At 33.2% G+C, this 21,015-nt stretch overlaps 2 protein-coding genes across 2 annotated transcripts; both read left to right on the top strand.

Annotated features, from left to right (window-relative positions):
* Positions 1-211: 211 nt before the first annotated feature.
* On the top strand, positions 212-1,341 carry LOC115724721 (uncharacterized). The gene is made up of 2 exons (XM_030654058.2): positions 212-533; positions 656-1,341. Exons 1-2 carry the CDS (start codon positions 310-312, stop codon positions 786-788), a joined length of 357 nt encoding a protein of 118 aa, XP_030509918.1. The 5' UTR covers positions 212-309; the 3' UTR covers positions 789-1,341.
* Positions 1,342-8,536: 7,195 nt separating this feature from the next.
* LOC115694744 (protein REDUCED CHLOROPLAST COVERAGE 2) lies at positions 8,537-20,670 on the top strand. Its single transcript, XM_030621837.2, has 23 exons — positions 8,537-9,123; positions 9,438-9,499; positions 9,628-9,720; positions 11,750-11,822; positions 11,930-12,304; positions 12,429-12,493; positions 12,866-12,997; positions 13,145-13,186; positions 13,275-13,799; positions 13,887-14,044; positions 14,184-14,712; positions 14,910-14,972; positions 15,066-15,167; positions 15,376-15,696; positions 15,785-15,877; positions 15,983-16,084; positions 16,243-16,347; positions 16,536-16,669; positions 16,979-17,162; positions 17,419-17,550; positions 17,644-17,756; positions 17,958-18,036; positions 18,130-20,670. Exons 1-23 carry the CDS (start codon positions 9,054-9,056, stop codon positions 20,149-20,151), a joined length of 5,574 nt encoding a protein of 1,857 aa, XP_030477697.2. The 5' UTR covers positions 8,537-9,053; the 3' UTR covers positions 20,152-20,670.
* Positions 20,671-21,015: the final 345 nt, after the last annotated feature.

The raw sequence follows: 21,015 nt of genomic DNA, 5'->3' as shown, positions 1-21,015 counted from the left end.
GCCACAAATAGAAGTTAGTCTTCAATATTTTTTTCTCAAAAATGTATGTGATATTACCTTAATACCCTCAACACTTAAAAAACTTCTCACCTTTTCTTTTTTTTTTTTTTTTGAAAGAAAGAATGTTATTAATTCAAATCAAATCAGCTGTTACAGGATCACTAATAAATCTAGGACAAGCATCTGCCCACATATGACCTCCATTAAAACTTCTCACCTTTTCAAGCATCTCATGGTGTGAATTATCTTGTCTTATAGCATTTCAGAAATTTGATATGTGAGGCAGAGAAGAGTTTAGATGAGAAGAAAATGGCAGTGGTTGCAGCAAAGAGCTTTATCTTAACCAAGTTTTCCTCTCCTTTATTATATGTGACCAAAAATGGCAAGAGATTTGGTATCATATTAGGTCAAAAGAGGAATTTTTCTGAGAACTCAAAAACTCAGAAAGGTCCCATTTTTCCACTGAGGATTTCAACCACACTCATTACTCAATCAGCCATTGCTGTGTTTGGATTAGGATTCATTGATGCAGGGTAAGCTTTTTCCTCTATTACTATAAAACCATATATAATCATAGATAGATAAAGTTTGTTTCTTTTTAAGAATTTTTCTTATTGGGATTGTTATAATGAAATAATGACATTAAAATGTTCAGGTATAGTGGAGACTGGTCAAGAATTGGAGTGATCTCAAAAGAGAATGAAGATTTACTTAAAGCTGCAGCCTTTATAGTTGTTCCTCTATGTTTGTTTTTTATAGTGAGTTTATCCAAACAGAGAGAGAGTTAGATTTACTGAACTGGGTTTTGTTTAGTTTTGAAAACCAAGTTAAAAAAATAAAAACTTGTGTAAAAATTCCAATTTATTTGGTAAAAATCATGCTTAAATTGTCTCATCCTTAAAGGGTTTTACTCAAATCTCATTCTATGTGAACACTTGTCAAAAATTCATAATAGAAGAGACATATTTCTAGGCTATTCAATTTGTCCAATCCAAGCACAGAGCTTCAAAATTCATACTTGGATGGCTACAATTATGTTTGGATAAGTGGAAAAGAGAAAGAACAAGATAGAAAAGGGTTTTGGGGGAGAAAATGAAAGGCATATATGTGAGGAAGATTGAGATGTAAAAGTGAGAGTGAATTGTTTTGGCTTCTTGTTAAAGAGTAAATTATTTTTCATTTATTTATTTTCATTCTTAGTTGGATGATGACAAGAATGTCTTGAAACTTTAGTGCATCTTTGGATTTCACTCCTGCACACTTGGGAGTATATTCTGGTGTTAATTTGTTTTGATACCTTTTATTTGTTTTGATTTATGAAAATTTATGAAATTTCTTTAAGTAGGTTTTTTGCGTATGAATGAAAGTGAAACCACAAATATAAAAAGATATCTTTGTACCAAATATGATCTTATTTTATAGACATTACAAGTTTTGCTGAATGAGTAGCACCATTAGCAAGAGATATAGTGTCTAAACCATAAGACTTAATATAATGGACTAACTCTTCCATACTGAGTTATTAATATTTTTTAACAATTCTATTCTTTTTTAAGGATTATAACTAACCAAACAATATCACTTTTTTTAAAAAATAAAATAAAATAAAGGATAATATCATTAAGAATCAACTTGCATCCGCAATTACATTGTCTCGTAAAGAGGAAGGAGCATTAAGCTCATTGTACATACAATCTGACGAAAAACAAGACCCTCTAACAACACAATGGGCAGCCCTATTTACAGATCGATTAACAAAAGAAACATGGATATTATTTAAAGTAGATAAAATTAAACGACAGTCCTCCACCAGCAACTTGAATTGAGATGGCATATGAATTGAACTTTTAATTGCTTGGACAATAACTAAAGCATCTGATTCAACAACTACCTTTTCCCACCTTTTGCGCTTTATTCAACTCAACGCTTCCATAATACCAATGACCTCGGCAATTTCAGGAAGAACACAACCCCACCTACTCCCCGAGACAGCTTCAATAAGCTTGCCATGACTATCGCGAGTCACACAACCAAATACGAATTTTCGTTGAACTTTAAAAATAGTGTCATTGACATTCACCTTGACAGTAAAATGATCTGGTTTACGCCAAAGATTACTGCCAATAACATCACCAGTAACAAAATTAGCATGAGACGACTCAAAATTAGCAATCTTCCAATGATCAAGGACTAATCTAGCCGACTTAACCACCTCCACAGGAGCCCATTTTTCTTCTGCCATAATAACTCATTACGAGATATTTGGAAAACAATATCTCCTTTTATTTTAAGGAATATAACTCTTATTTCCACTTGACACATAGTTTAAAAAAAAAAAAGAGGAGTTACTTTACTGTCAATTAACAGTGTTTAACTGATTCGATTCATGAGAACACGTGTAATGTTTGGAATCACATATTGTGTTAGCGATTAAAACTTGTCAAGTTATGACCCATTGACCATATTACATTCGTTGGACTACTTTTGGAACTAAGAACACAAAACAGTGTTCATAGTTGGCTCTATGCGTTCTGCCTTTTGTGCTTAGAGAAACCAATTTTGTTATTTATTTTAGCTAGACTTAATTGCAGCAAACCTTTAAATAGTTTCACCCAGTTATTTTGAGTTTTTTTTGTTCTAAACTCTCTCAATTATCACTTTACTTACACTTAACCCTCTAAATTTAAATTTTGACAGTAAAACTCTCCAAACTACTAAACTACTTATAAATTTAAAATTTTATCTATTTTTTATAGCTAATTATCAATATAGACGACTTATATGTATATTTTTGTACATGTGTCAAATTTATATTAATACAACTAATATTATTATTTTAAAAGTATATAAATTATTTCAAAATTTATAATATTTTTTTTTATTTTTATAATTTTATTTAATTTTGAAATGAATTTTGAAAATAATTTTTAAATAATAATATTAGGTGTACCAATATAAATGTGACATGTGGACAAGAGTGTACACATAAGCAACTCATAGTGACAATTAACCGAATGACACTTTAAATTTGCTACTAGTTCAGTAATTTGGAGGGTTTTACCGCCAAAATTTAAGCTTGGAGGGTTAAATGCAAGCGAAACAACAGTTGGAAAGGTTTTGCCGTCAAAAACTCAATTATTTACAAAAACTCATTTTTCATTACGATAAAATCCTCTAAACTTTTATGTATTTTTACTCATTTTTAGTTGTTAACTTCTATGTTGAATTGTTCATATGTACAAAATATACTATTTACATTAAGAATGTTCATAAAATACTCAATTCAATTCAATCTGTACGATCCAATCCAATTTAATTTGCAAAGTCCAGATATTCGTACTTGTGCAAATTAGATATTGATTGACATATAAAAGTAATCGATCCAATTTAATCCAGACATTTATATATATTTATTAAAAAATTATATATAATTAATATTTTTAACGTAAAAAATAATAATTTAAAAATATAATACATATAAAATAAAAATATTTTAAAATTTAATAAACCAAATATATATTGCATTCTTACTAAGAGAAATATAATTTATTGAGAATTAAAGGCTTGGCAGAGTTATTTGAAGCAACGAAGTTTGGCCACAGTGTTTGATTGACAGACATGTTCCGTTGCCCACATATATTTGATTTGAACCATTGTAATCTGCAGTAGTCATCAAGTTTTGCAGATTTGGTGTACAATAATTTATGGCACCAGAATTATGATACTAGCTGCCATCATCAATAGGAGTCATTACAAAAAATGTCACTTCCAGCACAGTTTGTTACTACACTAGTAAAAGTAACATCTACTAGTGCATCTCGCAAACTGCGCTGGCAAAAAGGTCAAAGTTTTACCAGCTCATATTTGCAGTGGCAAAAATATAACTTTTACCAATGCATTTACGTGCTGGGAAAAGTCATTTTTGCTAGCACTTTTCATTTAGCGTCGGTAAAAGTTCTAATACCAACGTTGATTTACCAACCCCTTTTGCCAACACATCAAAAATAGATTTCGTTTTGCCAGCACAATATCAAACTTTTGCCAGTGCAAAAATGTGTTGAAAAAAGCGCATGACATTTCTTGTAGTGACTGGTTTGAGCCAAATTTGCCTGCATTGAGGCAGATTTTGTAGGTGGAACAGATCCTGTGAAACTTTTGTTAAATCGGTAAAAACAGTCGATGACAGTGTGGCCAAGCTTGTGACAAAGCTAACATTGAGGTATGCTCTGATGTTGAGGTAATTTTCCTCATCTGGCTCCAGTATTAGAACCTCTTCTATGGTTATAGGAAGAAGATGCTTCTCAAGAAAAAATTCAAGGATATAAGGAACTTGATTAGAATGAAAATTAGAGAAGTTAAAAGGAGAAAAATTTGGATAGGGAGGATAGTACTGACCTCTCTGTGTACCAGGATATTTGAAATTCTTGTTGAATTGAGTAAGATTTGCTTCAAGTTGTAGCAAATTATCAGATGATCTTGGTGTTGAATTTGCAACTACAAGATTGACACTCTGTCTATCTCTTTTTCAGATTTTTCGATCCTCGATTCTAAAGCTAAGAGCTTCAATTTTAGCCACAGAATACTCTTTAATTCGAGTATTGGAGGAGATAATAAAGGTGTCATACTCGCTTGGTAATCCCTTGAAGATTGCTGCAATGTGATCTCGAGCTGACAGAGATTCACCAACAAAGGCCAGTAAATTAACGTGTTGCTTTACTTTTAGTAAGTACTCATCCAATGATAGGGAGCCTTTTTTGAGATTATAAAGTTAAGTTCTAAATTCAAGGATCTTGGATTAAACTTGATGTGTATAGTATTTTTCTTAGGCTTGCCATATCTGCCTAGCAGTGTTACAGCCAACCATTCGGATAAGGAGACTCTCATTTATGATGATAGAATCCATGAGACGAGTAATTGATCTTGAATCTCCCAGTTCAAGAATTTTGGATTGTAGATCTGAGTTGCTTGATCAACATTTGAGATAAACTGAGATAGATGAGTAACATCTTAGATGAACTTCTGGAGTTGATGTCCTCGAATTGCAGTAAGTGTTGGGTTTTATGCCCTAAATAAAACTCATTTCAATATAATCAGATTTGCTTATTAATATAGATCAGAAATAACATTTAATGTTGCATGGTTCACATGATTTATTTCATGATTATATGTACATAATGTATGAATTCGTCTGAAACCCTTTTCACATACTTGATCCTGTTTATTGTGCTGTCAACACATTGGAAAGTAAACATGACTATGTGAATAAAGTTTCTTAGATTTATCAGACACAGGGTTTTACTGATATGATAATCTACAACAAGAGTTTACTTGCATTTGGAGAAATGCTATGTTCTTTCCAGAGCATTGGTTAAAGTAAAGCTCAGGTTGGATGCATGGAGTATGCATCGGAAGGGACCGATATTGAACTTTGACTTAGATTTATTAAACTTACCGTAATATCTATTCAAGTCAATATCGCCTAGTTGATCCTATATCAAATGATCTTAATCCTGTTATGATTAGGGTCAATCTCAAGAGGCTATTCGTGTTCTTTGATTTGTTAGTTAAGCCTACTTTTAGGTCAGGGTGATACGTACATTTTGGGAACACGGTAGTGCAATTGAGTGGGAGCACTAACATAAACATGGAATCTATAGCTTCTATCTGGCGAATAGTAAGTAAAGGATGATCTCCTTCGAGCTTGACCAAACGAAAATAAATGGTGGAGATCTCATTTCACATAAGCTGAAATATCATTTATACGGGGTTAAGTGTTTTAAGGATTAAATACATTGTAGGGTGTAACGGTAATCTAATCCCTTTACAGTGTAGATCATTCATATAGAGGATCATTGATCAAATTAGAATTATAACAATGGATAACTAATGATGTGTCTATATGGTGGAACATATAGAGCATTCTATATACTGAGAGTGCAATTATAAGTTCTATGCGTGGATTCAACGAAGAATTAATAAGTCAGTGAATTTAGGTTATAAATTCTTGATCTGCTTATTGGAAGCTCGGTTATATAGACCCATGGTCCCCCCACTAGTTGAGATAATATTGCTTGTAAGACTCATATAATTGGTTTTGATTAATCAATTATAATTCTCAAATTAGACTATGTCTATTTGTGAATTTTTCACTAAGTAAGGGCGAAATTGTAAATAAAGAGTTTTAGGGGCATATTTGTTAATTATGATACTACGTTTGGTTCAATTAATAAATATGATAAATGACAATATTATTTAATAATTATTTATAGTTATTAAATAGTTAGAATTGGCATTTAAATGGTTGAATTTAAAAATTGGCATTTTTGAGAAAATCAGATGCAGAAAAGATAAAACTGCAAAATTGCAAAAAGTGAGGCCCAAATCCACTATGCATGGCCGACCACTTTTGTAGGGTTTTTCCCTCTGATATTTTCATTATTTTAATGCCAAATAATTCAAACCTAACCCTAGTGGAATGCTATAAATAGATAGTGAAAGCTTCAGGAAAATAACACTTAAATTTTCTATTTTTCCTTCAGAGAAAAATCTGAGCCTTCTCTCTCCCTATCTGGCCGACGACTCCCTCTCTCTTTCTTCCCTCTTGAATTTCGAAATTCTTAGTGTTAGAGTAGTGCCCACACACAACAAGTGATACCTCAATCATAGTGAGGAAGATCGTGAAGAAAGACTTTCAGCGAGAAGGAGTTTCAGGACTAAAGAATCAGAGAAAGAGATCCAGGTTCAGATATTGATAATGCTCTGCTACAGAAAGGAATCAAGGGCTAGATATCTGAACGGAAGGAGTCATTTAATTCCGCTGCACCCAATGTAAGGTTTACTAAACTTTATATGTGTTTATTTCATCGTTTTAGAAAGTTCATATTTAGGATGTTAATCAACATACTTGTGAGTAAATCTAAGATCCTGGTAAAATAATTTCCAACAGTAAGAACTTGCTGTTTTTAAAGAAGAAAATTGTGACCATTGAGCTTTACTGAGAGTGTATGGCTGAAGTAAATAGGACCATGAGTAAATGTGCTTTATTTCACGAGTTCGATTCCAGGAGTTGTTGATGGATTAGGAATCGTTTGAGCTGCTTGAAGATCAGAGGAGGTAGTGCCAGCACCCTTAATAGTTACATTCGCCATTAATGGAGGAAAAAACTCTGATACCATGTTTGATCTAGTGTTGTATCTAACTATGATGAACGACAGAAAAAAGAGAAAAGAGGAAGAAGAAAGACAAAAAAAGATTGAGCTGAAAGAATAACTTCATATTATTATGAGTTAGATACATTGATATATATATATATAAATATATATATATATATACAGGCTTTACACAAAGTAAATATAACTGTGTAACTAATTAGCCACTAACCAACTGTAATAAACAATGTAACTATAACCAACTAATCTCCTTTACACTCCCTAACACACACAACTTTATAACTAACTAACAGAAAAAGGATAGCCTGTACTAACTAACTACCTTCACTAATACACTCTAATTAAAACTTTCATATGTAGTTATATCACAAATAGAGATTATAATAACATATAACTTCATGATTAATAACTAGGGTTGATTATATTATATTGTATAACAAACGTTGCTCATTTTTTAATGTGATGATGATACTTCAATATTATAGGTTGCGCGCACATTATAATTTTAAGATTTTTTGTACTAATTAATTAGTAAATTATAGACAAATAAATAAGTATATATTTCACTAAATTATGAATCATTAATTAGTAAATTATCCGGATGAGTTTACCCTATAGTGAATAAAATTTAAAATGATAAAGAAGTTCACAGTGGAACAAAATATTTGAGTGGTGGTAAACTACTTTGAATGAAAAAGACTACACATAGAAAATTAAGACATTTTATTAATTTGTTTGACTATAGGGAGGTGGTTTACATTATGATTTTATTAATTTTATTAATTTATGTTTGAGTGTAAAAATAAAAGTTAATTAATTATAATAAAAATAATAAGTTTCTATAACACTTCGTGGAGAAAGTATTGCCCCTCATGTCACTTCATCTTTAGATAATTATACGATCAAAATGATCATCAAAGTAAGGGTATGCAATTTTCATATATAATAAAATCATTCTATATATGAAAATTCTTATTAATTAGAGCAAAAAATAAAAATACGTACACGTGTGATAATTCCTCACTCATATCATTCATGAAATTAAGAACCAACCTAGGAGAATATGAATGATATATACATACATTTATATTGAACCCTTTAATCAATAAGCTTATACTTTTTATATTTGAATATTTATATGTATATGTATCTAGCTAAGTCCATATAAAAAGATTGAGAAAGAGATAGAAATTCAATAAAAAAAGAGTGAGAAAATATGATGATGATGACGTGTAAGAAAGAGAGAGAGAGAAGGTTATAGAGTTGTGGAAAAATGAGAGGCCCGAAATTGCTAGCCTTATATTCTCTAGCTCTTGTTTTGGTCTGTATTTTTGCATAAGCCACTGCCTTCCCTTCCCTCTTATTGCCTCTTACCTTATCCTATCTCTAATACTCTCTCTTTCTCTCTCCTCTCTCTTATATTACATAACCTTCTTCTCTTATTACTATCTCTTTCTCTTTCTCTCTCTTCTTTATCATAAATGAAATGTTCATAATAATCATTCTTCTCATAAACACTTCACCATTTTATTTCTTTCCCATTTAGAACTCAGTCCCTTTCCCATTGGGAGTTGTAGACCAAAAAAAAACCAATAACTTTTCCAATATATTCACTCTCAGTCTCACTATGTACTATATTCTTCTTCTTTCTTTTCTACCGGAAAAATAGATAAGATTTTCATTTTTCCTATATTGGGTATTAATATTGCTTGGGGAATTTGCATATTTTAATTAGTTCTCTTGTTGGGAATTTGAGACTGAATATTGAAATTATTATTTGTTTGGAATATTGTCTTATAATCTTATTATATAGCTAGACTCAACTCTCTCTATACATATAATTAAAAGATAAAGAAAGACAGAACCAAATAGTTTACTACTGCAATGGCTCCTAAGGCAAGCAAAGCTAAGCCACATAAAGCTAAAGGAGATAAGAAGAAGAAAGAAGAGAAAGGTACGTAGTTCAATTCAAATCTTCTCTCTCTCTCTCTATAGCTGTATATGTAATATCATGTATTATAATTTCGTTTCAGTTTGTTTCTAAAAAGAGCAAAAATTATTATTATATTTATGTACTTTTATGTGGTTATGTTATCATTAATTAGTGGTGAATTCAGCTCATATGGGGTCAGTCAGGCCAAGTTGAAAAATCGTATTATTAATATTTATTAGACTTAAGTGTATGTTATATATATGTATACAGCTTTTAAAAGTAGTTTCTTAAATAATAATAATAATGTAATGTAATACTAATATTTTGTTTTGCAGTTTTGCCAACGGTAATTGAAATTTCGGTTGAAACACCAGAAGAGTCACAAGTGACCCTTAAGGTTAGTATTTGTTTTTTGAATAGATGATAAATGGTCTTTATTACTACCTATTTAATTAATTAATTTGGGTGTATTGTATTGTATGTAATAATTTGTTAATTATAAATTTATGGGATATCATATGGTAGGGTATATCTACGGACAGGATCTTAGATGTGAGAAAGCTGTTGGGAGTGCATGTGGAGACATGTCATTTGACCAATTACTCCTTATCACATGAGGTACGTATATTTATATTGGTTTTGTTTCTCATTCCGACACTGCTTACGTGTCATCTTCTGGACCCCACCTAATCTTTAATACTCACTTTTCTTCATTGCACCACCACTAATTAATAATCCATCCTTCTAATCTCTCTCTTAATTAACAACTATCATAATTAATAATCCAATACTTATTTTAATTATATGGGTGGTTTTGGTTATTTTTACTTTAAACAATAGCTTTAAATAGTATCCTCATCTTAATTTCTATTTCTTTTCTCTTTTCTTTTTCATAATTCTACTATTATTATTATTGTTGGTGTTGAACAAAATCTACTTTTTAAAAAGTTAGATTTTGAGTTTCTTACTTTTTGTTCATGTGAAAAGTTTCCAATTGAGTATTTAGTAATAAAGAAAATGCACCATTAAATACATTTTGTATTTTGGATGAATGTTTGTTTCATATTTTGTGTTTTTATCAGAATACAGATTTAGTATTTTGTAATTTAAAATTATACATATATTTAATAATATGAGCTCAAATTTTTATCAACATGACTAGATTGCCTTTTATTTTATGGATTTTCAATTCAAATTTAGTTACTTAAATTAATATATTGTTAAAATTTATCGACTAATTTAAACTCATGATACCAAAGTATTGTACAATTTGAAATTATAGAACCAAATATTGAAAACATGGTATGCATTTCTTCTCAGAAATAGAAAGTCTAAACTTAATTTCTCCAAAAATGTAAAAAAATGTATATAATTCATATGTGTGGTAAAACAAGTCACTCCTTTTTGCACTTTTAACATGTTAATATATTTTAAATTATTATTGTTATTATTGAATAAAACATATTTTTTTAAATTATTATAAATATTCTTATGTGAAGTATTAAGATAAAAAATTTAAAAGTTAGAAGAAGGGGTAAGAAAAAGAATTGAGATGACATTGTTATTATTTTTTATTTTTATTTTTATTTATTTACCTCTTCGAAGTATAATTACATAACAAATCCTACATAATAAATTGTTTTTTTACACCCGAAATTAAATGCCATTTAACCCCAAAATATACCAAAAAAAAAATCATTTAATTTCTCAATCTGTTTTGTTTATTGATATTAATTATTCAATAATATAGGACGGCGGATATACTAGTATAGATATATTTGCATATTTGTGCATCTAATTAATATGACTACATATTAATTGAGAATTGAGTCTAATAAATACGTATAGAAATGTTAGTTATATTTTTAATATTGATTTTTTTTTTGGACACGTTTATTATTTTTATATGTTTCAGTTTGCAATACAAAACAAATACTTTAAATTTATTATTTTGTGTAAATTATATAAAATATTGTGCATTCACATATTAACTGGTTGGTTCTAAAAAAAATAATGATTAAAAAAAAGAAAAATAATTTAAGGTAATTGTCTAATAATTGTTATTTCAACTAATTCTTCCATATTATTTATTTCATATAAAATAACTTTTTAAATGAAAAAAAAATATTTTATAAAAATACATTAAGTTTATAATTTTCTCAAAATATAAATTTCAGTATATTATTTTTTGAAATTATTTCATAAATACACTAAAATAACAAAAAAATTACAAAAAGACAGTTTCACAGAATTTTAAATATTTTTACAATTTTTTTTATTTTATTTACAGAAAACACGGTTTTTTTATATTGTACTCTTGTTAATTTGTTGTTGTTATTTTAATGTTATTTTCATGCTATTTTTATATAATTTTTTTTGTTGTTTTAGTGTTGTTTTTCTAAAAAAATTGTAAAAATATATAAACAAAAATTATTTAAATGTAAAAATGTAATTTTTTTTAAAAAAAATTAGTATTCTATATAATTTTTTTTTTTTTTGTTAAGAAATGGTAATGAATTTTGACAATTTATTTATGTAAATTGAATTTTAATTTATTTGTTTTAAGGAGAAAAAAACAAATATCATTGAAGTGAGCACTCACCACCAAACTAAAACTCTCTCAACCTTGTATGTATATTTTGATCAGGTGCGAGGACCCAGACTGAAAGATTCGGTGGACATCCTCTCTCTTAAACCATGCCACCTCACAATCGTTGAAGGTACACCGTACACCCAACCTCATTCAATCAAAACTCTCACCACCACCCATCTTACCGTGCAATTAACCGTACACTATAATTGCTCATTATTTATTTAATATTAACAGAGGATTATACGGAAGAGCTTGCGGTGGCTCACATACGGCGGCTTCTCGATATAGTCGCCTGTACCACCTCCTTCGGCTCCTCCTCCTCGAAGCTCGCCGTCCGACCAAGCCCTAAGGAATCTTCTTCCAACGACACGGAAACCGGTTCAAATGCTGCTTCTGCTACTACTACTACGAACACTGTCAATGCCGGCGCCGGCGAGAAGAATCCGGGAACAACCGCCATCGCCGGTGGTGTTCAGAAAAGTTCGAGTAATGAGGCGAAGACTGGAGGAGGAGACTGTGGAGATCCGGCGGTCTCGATGTGTCCGCCTCCGAAGCTTGGACAATTCTATGATTTCTTTTCTTTCTCTCACCTCACGCCTCCTCTTCACTGTGAGTTGAGAAGTTGTTTATGATTGATTCTGTTTAGGTGGCGTACGAAGTGTTTGTGGAAATGGTTGTATGGAGAGGAGAATGTGTTTTTTGATTTGATGTTTTGTGTTGTTTGTTTTGGTAGATATTCGAAGGTCTAATCGTCCATTTCATGAGGATAAGACAGAAGATGACTTTTTCAAAATTGACGTAAGGTTTTCTCTTGCTAGCTAATTTTGCTCTGTGCTTCTTATTCTTACAGAAAGTCTATTTATGCATTTAGACAAAAAAAAAAAAATTGATGATTGTGTACTTTGTTGTGGTTATTCGGGTTCAAGCAACAATCTAAACTTTATAAATTACTCATATCATAACTAACTATAACGTACACTAATGTTAAAAAAACAAATTAGACTAAAAAATTCTCAAAATGTCGAAATAGATAGGTGATGTACTAAAACACCCATTTGAATGTGTGCTATAGATTTTTTCTACTGTTATTATTACCATTCAAATTGAGGACTTTATTTTTGGTTTATTGTAGTGTTTTAACACTAAAATAGTATGTAACTGTATGTGCAGGTCCGAGTATGTAATGGGAAGCCAACGACAATTGTTGCCTCAAGGAAAGGGTTTTATCCTTCTGGGAAACGTCTTCTTTTGAGTCACTCTTTGATTGGTCTTCTTCAGCAAATCAGCAGGGCATTTGAAGCTGTAAGTCCCCATTTTCTCCTTTGATTATGTTCTTCACAGTTTTATGTCTTCGAGTTTTTTTGCTAAGTTTCTATTCAAAAGAATATTTTGGAATTATATAACATGTATGTTTCCCTAGTAATCTTTGAAGTGCGATTTTGCGTGCAGGCATACAATGCTTTAATGAAGGCTTTTACCGAGCACAATAAGGTAAAATATAAACTCTGATGAAAACTTCTATGCCTATCACTTGGCGGTAAAAGATAACTAACAGACTTAATCAATTGTTACATTTTAGTTTGGCAATCTTCCTTATGGTTTCCGAGCAAACACATGGGTTGTTCCTCCTGTTGTTGCTGATAATCCTTCAGTTTTCCCACCGCTTCCTGTGGAGGACGAAAACTGGGGTGGAAATGGTGGTGGACAGGGAAGAGATGGAAAACGTGATCATAGGCCTTGGGCAAAAGAATTTGCAGTTTTGGCTGCAATGCCATGTAAAACAGCAGAAGAGCGGCAAATTAGAGATAGGAAAGCCTTTCTGCTTCACAGCCTATTTGTTGACATGTCCGTTCATCAAGCTGTTGCAGTAATTAGGAGTGTTATTGACACTAACCAAGACTCCTTGAATGATCCTACCGTCTCCCTTGTCCACGAGGAAAGATTTGGGGATGTAATCATTAAGGTGACAAGAGATGTGCCTGATGCAAGTACCAAGTTGGATTCTAAAAATGATGGAAGTCAGGTTCTTGGAATGTCACAAGATGAGCTTGCTCAGAGAAATTTACTCAAAGGTGTTACAGCAGATGAAAGTGCAACTGTTCATGTGAGTATGTTGGTTGCTGTCAATGCTTTTTTATAATCTCACAGGAAGTCGTTTTTAATTATCTTTTAACGTCATTTGATCTTGTAGGATACTGCGACTTTAGGTGTTGTAGTTCTTAGACATTGTGGCTTCACAGCCGTTGTAAAAGTTTCCACTGAGGTAAATTGGGAGGGAAGTCCTATTCCTCAGGACATTGAGATTGAGGACCAGCCTGAAGGAGGTGCCAATGCCTTGAACGTCAACAGGTATTTCAACTATTTGTAGTGCAATAATTAGAAAGGAAAATCAATCAAACACTCATAATTTGGGTTTTTTCTTCTACAGTTAAATGGTATTTGTATGTGTTTATAGTTACTCATACATATTTTTCTATCACTTGCTCAGCCTGAGAATGCTATTACACAAGTTTTCTTCACCTCAAAAACTACAGAGTTCAGATCATGAAAATTCAGAGTCTGCTAAGTCGTTGGTACGAAAAGTACTAGAAGAAAGTTTATCAAGGTTGCAGGAAGAACCCACTAAGCAAAAGAAATCTATCAGATGGGAGTTAGGAGCATGTTGGGTGCAACATTTGCAAAATCAGGCATCAGGAAAAACAGAGACCAAAAAAACTGAAGAGGCTAAACATGAGCCGGCGGTTAAAGGTCTTGGGAAGCAAGGTGGACTGCTGAAGGAAATTAAGAAGAAAATAGATGTTAAGAGCGGCAAAACCGAACAGGGGAAAGAAGTCACTGCAGGTAACAACCTTGACATTAACAAAAATGCAGATGCTAATCAGAAGGAAATCGAAAAACAAGATGTGGAAAAAGAAATGTCAGAAATATGGAAAAATCTGCTTCCTGAAGCTGCATACTTGCGCCTTAAAGAATCATACTTGCGCCTTAAAGAATCAGATACTGGGCTTCACCTTAAGGTTTGTTTTCTGATCACTCTTAATGACCATTATGCAACAATTTGTTTGTTTATGTTTTAGATGGAAATTCATCTATCAGGAGAAGACCTATGAAATGTTTTACACTAGGTCATTCTTTGGAAATTTGCTTGAGTGTTTTTTTTCTTTGATCTAACCTCATATAATGCATAATCTCTTAGCTGTATTTACTTTGACAGTCTCCTGACGAGTTGATTGAAATGGCACACACATACTATGCTGATACTGCACTTCCCAAACTGGTAAATTCTCAAATGATCTTGTTGTTTTGTTACCCCCTTGACCTTAGATGTTATGGTCTTGATACATTTAAGGTGTTTCGTCTTCATTATTAGGTGGCAGATTTTGGCTCACTGGAACTTTCACCAGTTGATGGAAGAACATTAACTGATTTTATGCACACCCGTGGTCTGCAAATGTGTTCCCTGGGACGCGTGGTAAAAATCCATTCTTAATTTTATTTTTCATGTTTTCTAATGTAATTAGTTAATTGCTTCATTTTATTTTCTCAACATGCTTACTAGAATGCGACTGGCTAGGCTATCAGATTCTAGAGAAAAGTTACTATGCTATTATCTTAATGGAATTATCTGGCTAACATATCAGATCTGAACAGAGTTTTTATGTTTTTTTGTGTCATGTTAGGTTGAGCTTGCTGATAAGCTCCCTCACGTGCAATCACTCTGCATACATGAGATGCTTGTTAGAGCCTACAAACACATACTACAAGCTGTCATAGCAGCAGTCGATAATATTGCTGACTTGGCTGCATCAATAGCATCGTGTTTAAATATATTGCTCGGAACACCTTCAACTGAAAATGTTAATGCAAATTCCACAGACGATGGAAAATTAAAATGGAGGTGGGTGGAAACTTTCCTTTCAAAGAGATTCGGGTGGCAATGGAAATGTGAAAATGGCCAGGACCTAAGGAAGTATGCTATTCTTCGTGGATTGTGCCACAAGGTAGACAATAACCAGAATGTTTTCTGTATTTGTGAGGTCTTTTAGTAATATTAGCAATCTTCATTAATACTTAACAAACATTCCTCAGGTGGGACTTGAGCTTGTACCAAAAGACTATGATATGGACAGTGCATCTCCTTTTCAGAAATCAGACATCATAAGCATGGTACCTGTTTACAAGGTGAATACACATTTAAACTGGTTACTTTTACAATATAGCTAGTGGGTATTCAGTTCCCATTAAATTTATAATAATATGCATTAAATCTATTACTTCCTTCTACAGCATGTTGCTTGTTCATCTGCTGATGGGCGTACACTATTGGAATCATCAAAAACTTCCTTGGACAAAGGCAAACTGGAGGATGCTGTTAATTTCGGAACTAAGGTATGGCTCCTTTAAATATACATATATATATATATATATATACATAAAAAGAAGCATTCATCAAACAATATACAGTAATTCAATTCTTTTCTTTAATGTCATGGTTGTACTTAATTTCAATTGTTGAGTTAACAACTTTTTGATATTCGATCATGAAGGCGCTCGCAAAACTTGTGTCGGTGTGTGGACCTTATCACAGAATGACAGCAGGAGCATATAGTCTTCTGGCTGTGGTACTCTATCATACTGGGGACTTCAATCAGGTATTTACCGCATAGCTAGTCATAAATACTACCATTCAATATGACCTAATCCTTGTAAGAATGAAAGATGCAATAAATTAATAGAAGTATACTTTGAATTATAGTGATTTGAGAACAAATCAATCAAGATTTGATTTTAAAATTTATAAATTTAGAGAATTTGACAAAGCTCCGGTTACTTGAATCAGGCTACCATTTATCAACAAAAAGCACTGGATATCAATGAGAGAGAACTTGGACTCGATCATCCTGACACGATGAAGAGTTATGGGGATCTTGCTGTATTCTACTATCGACTTCAACACACAGAATTGGCTCTGAAGTATGCTTCCATATTTATCTCAACTGAAAAAGTTACTTCATACATTCTAGTTATGCACCTTTTATTTAGTTTCACACAAAAATAGCATCAAATCCATATTTTACAAGACAACCTCTGAATAAACTAAAGCTCAGCTAACTTGACATTAAATGTTTTATTCTACCATAAACTTAATGGATATGGATATATTAATTGATTAATAATTAAATAGCAAGACGTTATGATATGCTGCTGTTCATTTGAATCATAATGTTTCAACACTTGGTCATTAATATTTTGCAAATCACTCTATGTTCTTCTTTGAACTAGGTATGTCAATCGTGCACTATACCTTTTACACTTAACGTGCGGTCCTTCTCATCCCAACACTGCTGCAACGTACATAAATGTAGCTATGATGGAAGAAGGTTTGGGGAATGTGCATGTTGCTCTAAGATATCTCCATGAAGCTCTGAAGTGTAATCAGAGACTACTTGGAGCTGACCACATACAGGTCACCCCTCTTTCTCTCTCAAAATGATTATGTGCTACAAGTCACCTTAAGAACACAAATGCTTGTCAAAGTGTTCTCTGCATCTTACCAACACTTAATTTTAGTTTACTTTCTTGCTCTTCTAATAATGTGTTCGGGACTTTTGCCAACCATATGAACCATTAATTATTTTGTGTGTTTACCACGTTCAGTATTTACAATCATTACTCATGTTTCTCTCTCCTTTTTTTTTATTTTTTTTTCTTTCATTTTTCAGACTGCTGCCAGCTATCATGCCATAGCCATTGCGCTCTCTTTGATGGAAGCGTACTCCTTGAGTGTACAGCATGAACAGACCACCCTACAAATTTTGCAGGCAAAGCTTGGGTCTGAGGATTTACGTACTCAGGTAGACTATCTTTGCTCATAGTATTTGATGGTCAAATCCTATCATATTGTGTGATTTAGTTCTCCAATTGATATGCTTTCCGAAATTTTTCAGGATGCGGCTGCATGGCTTGAGTATTTCGAATCTAAGGCCCTGGAGCAACAAGAAGCTGCACGTAACGGTACTCCAAAGCCAGATGCTTCCATCTCTAGCAAAGGTCATTTAAGGTAATGGTTGTAACTTTATTAACATCTTTGTTTATGGACATGATTGTTTAGTTGACTAGGTAATGTTTGCTCTTGTTAATAAATTGGATATATGTATGTATGTACCTCATGCTTTGCTCATAGTTTCTTTTTCAGTAACATAATTTCATGGTTCTAGACTCTAACAATTGGTTCTCTCACTCTTTTTCTGAATCTAATCAGTGTGTCAGACCTTCTGGATTATATCACCCCAGATGCTGATATGAAAGCAAGAGAAGCCCAAAAAAGAGCTCGTTCTAAGGTAAGAAAACAATCCCTAGTTTTAATATCTTATATTTTACTTGTTTCTTGTTGAAACAATCTAAAAGGGAAGCAATTTCTCTTCACCACCCAGGTCAAAGGAAAATTAGGGCAAAATGAGGAAGCAGTCTCAGATGAGTATCCAAAGGATGAACTTGTGTTGCCTAGTTTTCCATCTGCCGAACACTCAAGTGATAAAGAAAACAAATCTGAATCAGAAGTTCAGATTGCAGAGCCTAGTAATGAGAAACCTGATTCAAGCCAACCTGATCAATCAGTTGTGCTGAGTACAAATGTTGATTTAGCAGAGGATGACATCTCAGATGAAGGATGGCAAGAAGCTGTTCCCAAAGGTCGTTCACTTACAGGTCGCAAGCCTTCTGGTTCAAGGAGGCCAAGTCTCGCAAAACTAAACACTAACTTTATCAATCCATCTCAAACGAGACATCGAGGAAAACCCAATAATTTTGTACCAGCAAAGACGTCCCCAAACGAGCCTAATGCTTCAACCAGTAACCCTACCAAAAAGTTCAGTAAAAGTGCGAGCTTCAGTCCCAAGTTAGCTAACCCAGCCACACCAGTTAATGGTGGAGCAGAGAGACCATCAAACCCAAAATCAGCCCCAGTTACCCCAGTTACCCCAGCTTCATTAGATTCAGTTCCCAAGGCTTCTCCTAGTCCAAGTGTTCAGGCAGCCGGAAAACTTTTTTCCTACAAAGAAGTTGCTTTGGCTCCACCTGGGACAATTGTTAAGGCTGTGGCAGAACAACTACCGAAAGATCCCCTTCCCCTCGAAAATAACTCTCAGGTGAGCCAGGAGAGTGCTGCAACAGATGCCCCTCTTAGTGAAGTGTCAACTGTAAAGGATGCAGGTGCAAACAAAGTTCAGAAGCCTGTAGAAGTGAAACAAACATCGGATTCTGAGGAGAAAACTAAAAATCTTGACAGTGAAAAAAAACATGCTAAGGCTGAAAAATCTGCTGTAGATGTATCCTTCAAGGTTGGGAAGACTCTCATTGTTGGAGATGTGGAAGTGGAAACTAAAAATATTGATTTGAAAAACATTGGAGTTGAAAAGTCTGTTGCTTCTAAAAACTCTATGGCCAGTAAAAACGAGCAGCCTGAAGCAGCAGGGCAGGAGAAAGATATAGAGAAACAGATCCCCTCTGATGCAAATGCAAAAACAGGAGACGCAGATGAAAAACCTTGCGATTCACCCAATAGTGACACAGTTGATAATCAATTGCCAACTGAAGGAGAAAAGCAGGATGAAACCGAAACTGGGAAGGAGTCAACAAAGAAACTGTCTGCAGCTGCACCTCCATTCAATCCAACAACAATTCCCATCTTTGGCACTATCCCAGTTCCTGGATTCAAAGAGCATGGAGGAATTTTGCCCCCTCCTGTAAACATTCCTCCTATGCTGACGGTCAATCCCGTCAGGAGATCACCTCACCAGTCAGCAACAGCAAGGGTTCCATATGGTCCACGGTTGTCTGGTGGCTTCAACCGAGCTGGAAACCGTGTTTCGCGAAACAAAACAACTTACCATAATGGTGAACAACACATTGTTGATGGAAACCATTTCAGTCCTCCTAGAATAATGAACCCCCATGCAGCTGAGTTTGTACCAGGCCAACCTTGGGCTCCCAATGGCTATCCGGTATCTCCAAATGGCTATATAACATCCCCAAATGGTTATCCTGTGTCCCCAAATGGATATCCAGCACCATTAAATGGTATTGCGGTAACTCAGAATGGCTTTCCAATATCTCCAGTCAGTCCAGTAGAATCACCATGTTTGGTGAATGTTGACACTAGTGTAGAAAACAATACTACTGAGGCGGCTACAGCAGAAGAGAGTGCCGAAAAGTCCTCAATAGAAGGTGGATGTGAATCACAGGAAACTGAAGAAAAGCCTGAAGAAGATGAATCTGTAGTTAACTTAAACCCTGATACCAAAACAGAAGAAAATGAAGCCGATACAGTTCCTGCTGCTGGGCATACCGAAACAGTGAAAGATTCTACTAGTACTATAGTTATTGAGGAAAAACCATCCAAATGTTGGGGAGATTACAGTGATACCGAAGCTGAGGTCATTGAGGTTGCAAGTTAAAAGAAGTGGAGGGTTCTGAATTTTTGTTGGATACAAAGCAAAGCTAAGTTTTTAACAGATCAAGAACGAGTAGATGTGAGATGATACTACTGATGATGCAATAAAGCGATGGTGAGTTATTGAACGATGTCGTCTGATGCTTGTGGCGACTTCGAGCCTGTGCAATGTGAATACATTCTGATACAGGTTAGCTTTGTTGGAGAACCGAACGGGAATTGTTAAAATTAGATGCTACCGAATAGTATTTGAAAGCGGAAGATTTGTTCATACCATGACTAAAGAAAGATCCTTTGAAGTGGTTATTTGGTGACAACATTTTCTAATTATGTCTTCTTATTTGTTATTTTTTTGTACTTGTTCCTGATATAATTTGTTTTTATTAAACTGAGAACCCAAAATAACCTTTTTTGAGGTTTAGTGCTTTCCATATCAAACTCTTAGAAGATGTTGTTGACTGCTTGGAAGGTCTCCTCTCCTACTGCAATAAAGTTTCAATTTTCTTTCTCAAGTAGTAATAAATAGCCTTCACTTAATCATTTTTGTCTTTCTCTTTCACATTACTCAATTACTTAAAAGATATAAAACAAATGCCTTTTATTTATTTATTGCCTTTGTGCCCTCAAATTAACATCAAAGATGTCATTATTACTATTTATAGGACGCATATGTTGTTGTAACAACAATAATAATAAAACCATATATTGTCATATTTGTCAAAAAGATTTAACCAATTTCTAGATTGCCAAACGCAATCCTTCGATAAGAACTACTCACAATTTTATCTTACTTTTACTTCGAGCACCAAAAAGTTCATATTTAAAAAACAACAATCATGTTAAAGCAACTGCAAGGAGACACTAAAAT

The sequence above is a fragment of the Cannabis sativa genome, chromosome 6, assembly GCF_029168945.1.
Source record: "Cannabis sativa cultivar Pink pepper isolate KNU-18-1 chromosome 6, ASM2916894v1, whole genome shotgun sequence".
NCBI lineage: Eukaryota > Viridiplantae > Streptophyta > Magnoliopsida > Rosales > Cannabaceae > Cannabis > Cannabis sativa.
The sequence above is the reverse complement of the archived record's forward strand: the minus strand, read 5'-3'. Positions and strand labels throughout refer to the sequence as shown.